Source organism: Trifolium pratense, linkage group LG2 (assembly GCF_020283565.1).
Source record: "Trifolium pratense cultivar HEN17-A07 linkage group LG2, ARS_RC_1.1, whole genome shotgun sequence".
NCBI classification, from domain to species: Eukaryota; Viridiplantae; Streptophyta; class Magnoliopsida; order Fabales; family Fabaceae; genus Trifolium; species Trifolium pratense.
Window position 1 is genome coordinate 18,568,757 of NC_060060.1, and position 7,337 is coordinate 18,576,093.

Sequence of the window (7,337 nt, forward strand, 5' to 3'; positions counted from 1 at the left end):
CTTAGCATCAAAGATTTGATTTTAATTCAATTTTAATTTGCTTAGGGTTTTGATTTTTTCTAATTTGATCTTGTATATGTTTAGTATTTGTTGTTTATGATTTGATTTTCAGAAATGGATTCGTCACTTTCACGTTCTCGCTAAGGTTTGCAATCTATGTTGTTATTCTCTTCTTTGTGAGCTTAGTATGTGAGTTTTAACTTCAATTGAGATTTTGACATTTTCAATTTGATGATGTTGATGTTTCGAATTGATCTCGTAGGGATTCAACATGTTAACCATTTTTAAATTATTACTGTAATTTTTTGTTACAATACTAAGTAAAAACTAAAAACAATAAATAGTCTTTGGAACCAAGTTTTAGAAGAGTCTAAATCTTCTAAGAGTGTTAAATTTGACCAAATCCGTGACTAGGTATTAAATTTGATCTATTTTTACATCAAGGATATTTTAGTTATTTTTTATTTTTTAGGGTTGGTCGTGACCCACTCCGGCTATTCCCTACTTTCGCCACGGGGACAAGTTTAGGATAAAGTCAGGCCATTTGTTTTCTCTGAAATAAAATGATTTAATTTGTGTGATAAAAAAAAAGGTTGACCAAAAAAATAAAAATATATTAAGAGAGTCAACCATCTTAAATGCATTCATTTGTTTACCAAAAAAAAATAGTTGCAATCCTCAATTTATTCATTTGTGATTTTTTTAAACAATGTTAATTTTTTTTTAAAGTGTTCTATTAAAATTTATTAATTTTCAAAGTTTTAAACATTTTGACACTTAATATTTCATATTTACTTAATAATTTTTATATTAATTTTTCCCTTTCAATTGGTAAGGTGCATGTATCCATATTCAAGAAAACTATTATAAATAGTCTATGATATTGCTAGTCTCTCACACAACCTCTGCCAACAACAACAACAATAATTTGATGATGTCAACATCATCATCGACACAACCGCCATAGAAATGATTCTGATAGATACACGGTGGCGAAAATACTATGGAAGCTTTAATCAACTTAGCTCGACATTATCAATCTAGAATAACAGTACAGTTGAAGGGTTCTGATTTTGTCACTAACATTACACTTATCAATCCGGTGTCTCATGCCTCTACTTTTCCCATCAAAGGAATGTTCCATATGACGTCTCTATCTAGAACATACCTAAATACCTGTTGTGGTAATGTTACTTCCCTTTTTCCATATGCCTTTCTCAAGGTGGTGGATTGATGTTTGGTGGAATTGTTGGAGGGACAATTAAGATTCTTGATGGTGTTTTGATCGTTGTTGTTCTTTTAAAGAATCCTCAATTTTGTAGGCTTACCACTCTATTAAAAATTATCATGATACTAAATTATAATTATGGAATCATTACATAAATTTTAAAGTAAATATGATTAAAATCAATCTTTTAAAAATTTATTATAGTCAAGTATATGTAATGATTCCGTAATTATAATTTATTAGCAAGGTAATTCATAATAGTGAGGGGTCAATCTGAAAAATTGGGATCTTTTCAAAATAGCAACAACGATCAAAACATCATCAACAACCTTAATTGCCCTCCAACAATTTCACCAAACATCAATCTACCACGTCGAGAAAGGCATATGGAAGAAGAGAAAAATAAAGGATTAGTGATGAATCAGGGAGGAAGATTATCACAAACAGACATTTAAGTATGTTCCAAATAGAGATGTCATATGGAATATTCCTTCATTGGAAAAAGTTGGGGCATGAGACATCGGGTTGATAAGTGTAACGTATTAGAACCCTTCAACATTGTTATGCTAGACTAATGATGCCAAGCCAAGTTAATTAAAGCCTTCATAATATCTTTGCCACCTGGGATCTTAATGAGAATCATTTCCATGGTGGCCTCCGTGTTTTCCTTGACTACAACAAATGGTTTATGTTTGTTCTTAGATCTGACGGGTCTACCTCTAGGCCTTCGGGAGGAGAATGTGATAAGTTCCTCCCTTGGCTCTTGAGGAAGACCGATATGTACTCATGGAGAGCATGACATCATAGTAAGACATCGACATCCCAACTATGTTGGCACCTCAATGCACTACCACTCCTCTACCATCTCACCAAAAGTATTATTAAAATGAAAACCAAAAGAAAGGGTGGGGGGCATAAACCAAACCCACCAAAACAAGATTAGCGAAAACGATAATTAGACAAACCAACTCTATCTCTAAAGAAACTCTCTCTAGAGCAACTTGGTAATTGGTCCCACCAGACTAACCCATTAACAAAAAACCCCGCATTAGCTAATCTGTCTGCACAATTATTTCCTTCTCTATAAATATGAGAAAATCTAAAACGAAAATTTCTAACGATATGAAGACAATTTTTCCATTTAACCTTCAGCTTCCAAGGGACCACATTCACATTAGTAAAAGCTTGAACTAAGAGGACAGAGTCACATTCAAGCCAAAGATTGGTCCATCCTTTAGTAGAAGCAAATTCAATAGCATAAATTGCAGCGCAAAATTCAGCATAAAGGGAGGTTGCAACACCAATATTTGCTGAAAATACACCTAAAAAAGTACCAAGATGGTCTCTAAAGATGCCACCACAAGAAGATATACCCGGAGAACCTCTAGAGGCTCCATCGTAATATATCATAGTTTCCGTTATATAAAAATTTATAAGAAAATTTATTCAAATTTATGGTTAATATTACTTCAATTTTTCATATACCTTTTAATCAGACTCGTGCGTGCACGGGTCGGAAGTTCTAGTTTCCCTAAAAAAACAAATAACTAGTCAGGACCTAAATTTCATTCTCCAAAAGCACGAACACTTTATCATAAGTCATAACTCAAATTTCATCTTGAAATCCATTTATGCCTCAAATTTCTTCTTCTTCTCAAAATCGATTCTCCTCAAACTAATCCCTTCATCCCCAACTCTGAGATTGATTCTCATAAATTTCTTCTTCTTCTCAAAATCGATTCTCCCCAAACAAACCCTAACACGATTTTGTTGCGCATAAACTCTTGATAATCCGATTCAGAGACGCGAACCCTAACGCGATTCTGCTGCTCAAACTCTTAATTGTTGATTCATTCGAAAAAAGCGACGAACTCTAGCTAGCCCCATTCAAAGAAACATGAATTATTCGTCTTGTCAAAACGCACGCTAGGCTCACTCAAATAGAACAGGATTCTCGCAAGGTGCTCACTCTTCATTATTTGTTTTCATTTTTCTCTCTGTTTTTTTCTTCTTCTTTTGCTTCTTCCATATGAGTCGTGTGTATTATGTTTTTTTACACCATAATGTATATAAACTAAAACGAGAAGACTTTGTACCGTGAAAACCAGAAGCGGGAAATTAGACTCTTTTAAAATCTTTTACATTCTTTTAAAATTTTCAAGATATAATCCCACAAAATCAATCTTTTAAAATCTTCGAGATTTTTTTTTTTTGTTAAGATTGTCTTTATAAATCCCCAATCCAATACACCCTTATATTCCAAAAACAAAAACTCCTGAAAAAAAAAACATAGCAGCACTGCTTTTGCTTTCAACCTTCATCCTTCGAAAGCAAACCGCCGTCTGCCAAACCGCCGTTGCCGCCTTCTGCTTTTGCTTCTTCGCCTTGTTCCGTCTTCTCCGCCTTCTATTTCTGTTTCAATCGGTGAGTGTCTTCTTCTCTGTTTCAACCGATGTTTCAATCGGTGAAAAGATATTTATTTTCTGCTTCTAACCTGATTCATCGTTTCTGTTTCTTCAACTCCTAATTTCAGCTTCTCTTTCTTCAAATTTGAACTTCTGTTTCTATAAATTTTTATTTATCAAAATAATATAATATAATTTCTGCTTATAATTTCTTCAAATTTGATTCATCATATGTGTCTGTTTTCATGTTTGAATATAGTATTGATGAATCATGAACTTGTGTTCTCTGTACGCCATTAGTATTTTTCACAAAAACTGTCTCGACGAGGGATCGATGAGTTGACTGTGTTTGTGTTTGTGTTTGATTATGCAGAGTTGTAAGTTATGGATTTAGATAAGTACATTAATAAATATACTAATGTTTCAAGAGGAGAGCTCGAGAAGTTGAGCGCTTGTCATTTTAATACGGTGAGCAGCGAGTCACGGAGCGAGTATATGTTCGAGTGTCTTGTTAGGCGACGCCATGAGAAAAGGGAAAGAGAGAAGAAAAATGGGAGAGCAGCTCTTCGAACGCGGCCTTTAGTACAAGTGTTATCGGTGACTGTGCAACCAAAGAAGGATAGTCCGCTTCTTATCTACGGGGAGATTTGTGGTGAAGTTTATGATTCTGGAGCGAAGCAGGTCCATGAACTTTATAAACGTCAGCCTGATGCTGCTGAAATAGTTGGGACGAACACCGAGTTAAGTTTAATCGGTCAAGATTACTCAAGTTTCCCTCCACGTACACTTACACCATTAAGTTGGATAAATGTGAAGTTGTACGATGGAAATGATAATTTATTTGCAAAGCGGCGCTTTTGTTTGGATGAGGACCAATTTGAAAATGATTATGAAGAGGTCAAATGTAGGGTAATTTCTTGTATTCAAGGCGATATTACTTTTAAGTACATCATAATTCCATTTGGTGTTAATTGCCGCATAAGTATCAAAATGTTTGATAGACACTTAGTGAATGACCACATTGATGTCAACGGAAAAATTGTAGTTCGCTATGGCAATACATATGGAAATTGTATTGACGAAGAGTGTGTCATATTTGATAAGCAAAATTTTGATTTTGAACGAGTCGGATTTGAAAGTAAGACAAGATTTTTAAAGATCCCTAGATGTTGGTTGGCTACACCTGCATACGCTCCTTTTATTGTCACTCTAGATTTATCAGAATTTGGAACAAGTAGAAAGATTCTTAATGAGACCATAGAGTTACTACGGGGATCAACGTCTGGAGATTCATTCTTTCAAGAAGAGATGGGTCTCCTTATTATGGTTGAGGCCGAATGGTTTGAACCTGACCCTTTTGGGGTATGTAAGGTATTTAATTTATTTTTTTAGTCGTCATTGTAGTTTTGTTCTATTTGTTACTATTCCATTCGTTTCAAGTCACATCAGTCACAAGTTTTGTGTTATATTGTCTTTTAACAGTCACCTAGCTTACTAGAAATCTCCGCAAAAGACATGGAAGAGTTGGATACCGATGGAGAAGATGAGGTTTATTCTCTTTTTTTTTTTTGTACTTTTCTTTCTAATTTATTTTTCTGTCATGTTTTTGGAGCTCATATGGGTTCTTTTTACTTATTTCAGTCTTCTGATGATGATTTGCCATCCAACTCTGTGCTTTCATGGTATGTAACTCTTGTGTGTATATATATATATATATATATATATATATATATTTGCCTAAAAGTTTTTAAATGCTCTTTGTTGTTCGATCAAAGTGTGTTGTCTTAGCTTTTCTTAGGTTGAGTCTTTTGCAATTTTAGAGATCCATCTTGTGAGAAAAGTCTATTGGTTTATAAGAAGTTCAGAAAAATTGTTAGTCTTTTAGTGTATGTATTTAATTATGGTATAAAAAATTAATTAAGCAAAATAGACAAACAGATTCATGCTTTTACAACAACTTCTATACTCCGTATTGTGTTAAGCTTGAGCTTGTTTTTATTGTAGATTTGTGGTGGATTTGATTGAGTTTAGATCATTTATTTTTGAGATTGGTATATTTTAAGTTAATTTTTGCTCGAAAATTCTTATTAGGAATCTAAAACCTCATTGCACATGGCCATCTCCTGCTGTGGAGATATTCTCAGTCTTCATTGGTCGTGAAAAGTCCAAGGCTATACAAATCCATGGTTCTGTTGAAGTTTTAATTGATGGTGAAGTAAAGTATTACATATTCAAAAGAGAGGAAAGAGATGCTCTAAGATTACAAGAACATGTGAATACCGCACCTATCCTAGATGACTCTCGACTTTTTGAGAATTTCAGTTCTTTAGGAATGAAATTTGATATAAAGGACGTTGATGGTCGTTTAGCCGTCAAAGGGTTTGTTGATTGGTATGCTGGGGTTCTTGGTTCTAATTTTTATCATGAGAAACAGCTATGTTCTTCTATTCTTGGTCAAAATGGATTCGCAGCTGTGCATTATTCCATCTTCTCTGACGCTGTTTTGGCTAACATTAAGGTTTACTTAAACCTCAAAAGGGGAGCTGTTGATGTGTATCCCGAGGTGGTCTCTGGGAGTCTCATAACTCAATATAGTTGTTATGACTATTCAACACGATATAACAAAGATTACTATCGGATCGTGTTGTTTAAGAGTGATGAAGATTCGGTTCAAATAAGTTCTAATGGGACAATACCACTTTCTAGGAGCATGGTTGTTGTGCCAACATATTCCTCTCTTGTTGTCGATGTGAACCTTTCATTTGGAGACTCCTCCGGCCAGATGCTATCATGTTCTGAAATCATGAGATTTAATATTAATGAAGATAGAAAAACCTTAGAAACAACTGATTATTCTCTTTGCATGGAGTTAAGTTGGTGTGAGATTAAGTAATATGGCAATGACATGAGACATTAGGGCGATGAATATTAGCGTGGATGGTCCTTCATGATAGAGTGCCAACTAGAGAGAATTTAATCCGGCATGGTGTTATCCGAGTAGATGAAGAACATCGCTGTGTTTTCTATGGTGAAGGGGCAGAGACTGTGACACATTTGTTGAATTTTTTTTAATACATACTCTGCATTACTGCACTTGTAAAAATCCATAAGTAGTTACAAAAAATATGATGTTCAATTAGCTCTTAATCCATTTAAGAGATAACACTTTAATACAGTTAAAGTGAGCTTATTAACAAAAATGTATGTAAATATTGATTCAAATTGCAATGAAAGGATTCTCATTTCTCAATCCTCCCCATTCTTTCTTTGTTTGCACCAAATGTACCTTATATGCTTGCTGTCTTATCTTTTGTGGGCCACTGTTATTGTCATTTATATCACAGAATGTAGGGATGGATGTAAAGTATAACTGAACTGAAGTTGTATTTTGATTACTATCTGGCATATATATGAATGTGATAACATTTCAAAGTAAAACTCTCCAGCGGTGGATCCCTGTGTCATCCCAACAAAGGTATGGTAGCTCAATTGTTGAAGTCTACAGAATAGTTGAGGAGGTAAGCGTATCTTTCCACATGTCATGAACTCCATGCCCAATATAGAATATAGATGCATACATCATCTGTGGACCATGTTTTAATCTTTCTTGATGGATCCATGTTTGAAGCACCAGATGTCTTGAAATTGAAGAATTTCTTTGGGTGGTCCTGTTCTACATCAGGGTGAAGAACTCTGGGTCTATT

At 34.4% G+C, this 7,337-nt stretch overlaps 1 protein-coding gene across 5 annotated transcripts; it reads left to right on the forward strand.

The window, feature by feature from the left end:
* The first annotated feature begins 3,444 nt into the window (after positions 1–3,444).
* LOC123903803 lies at positions 3,445–6,883 on the forward strand. Of its 5 annotated transcripts, none has more exons than XM_045953429.1 (5): positions 3,445–3,652; positions 4,007–5,004; positions 5,116–5,181; positions 5,275–5,315; positions 5,725–6,883. In XM_045953429.1, the coding sequence occupies exons 2-5, from the start codon at positions 4,018–4,020 to the stop codon at positions 6,524–6,526; spliced, it is 1,896 nt and encodes a 631-aa protein (XP_045809385.1). In that variant the 5' UTR covers positions 3,445–3,652; positions 4,007–4,017; the 3' UTR covers positions 6,527–6,883. The 5 variants fall into 5 exon arrangements, with proteins under 5 accessions (XP_045809385.1, XP_045809389.1, XP_045809387.1 ...); XM_045953433.1 differs by having other exon boundaries at positions 3,495–3,652; positions 5,275–5,317; positions 5,751–6,883; XM_045953431.1 differs by having other exon boundaries at positions 3,495–3,652; positions 4,007–4,995.
* The last annotated feature ends 454 nt before the right edge of the window (positions 6,884–7,337 follow it).

Excerpts from the sequence above, each read along its gene's own strand:
- LOC123903803 (XM_045953428.1), top strand. The coding sequence starts at position 4,018 with ATGGATTTAGATAAGTACATTAATAAATATACTAATGTTTCAAGAGGA. Across the intron at positions 5,005-5,115 it reads ACCCTTTTGGGGTATGTAAG|TCACCTAGCTTACTAGAAAT; the intron begins GTATTTAATTTA and ends GTCTTTTAACAG. Across the intron at positions 5,316-5,724 it reads TCCAACTCTGTGCTTTCATG|GAATCTAAAACCTCATTGCA; the intron begins GTATGTAACTCT and ends AATTCTTATTAG.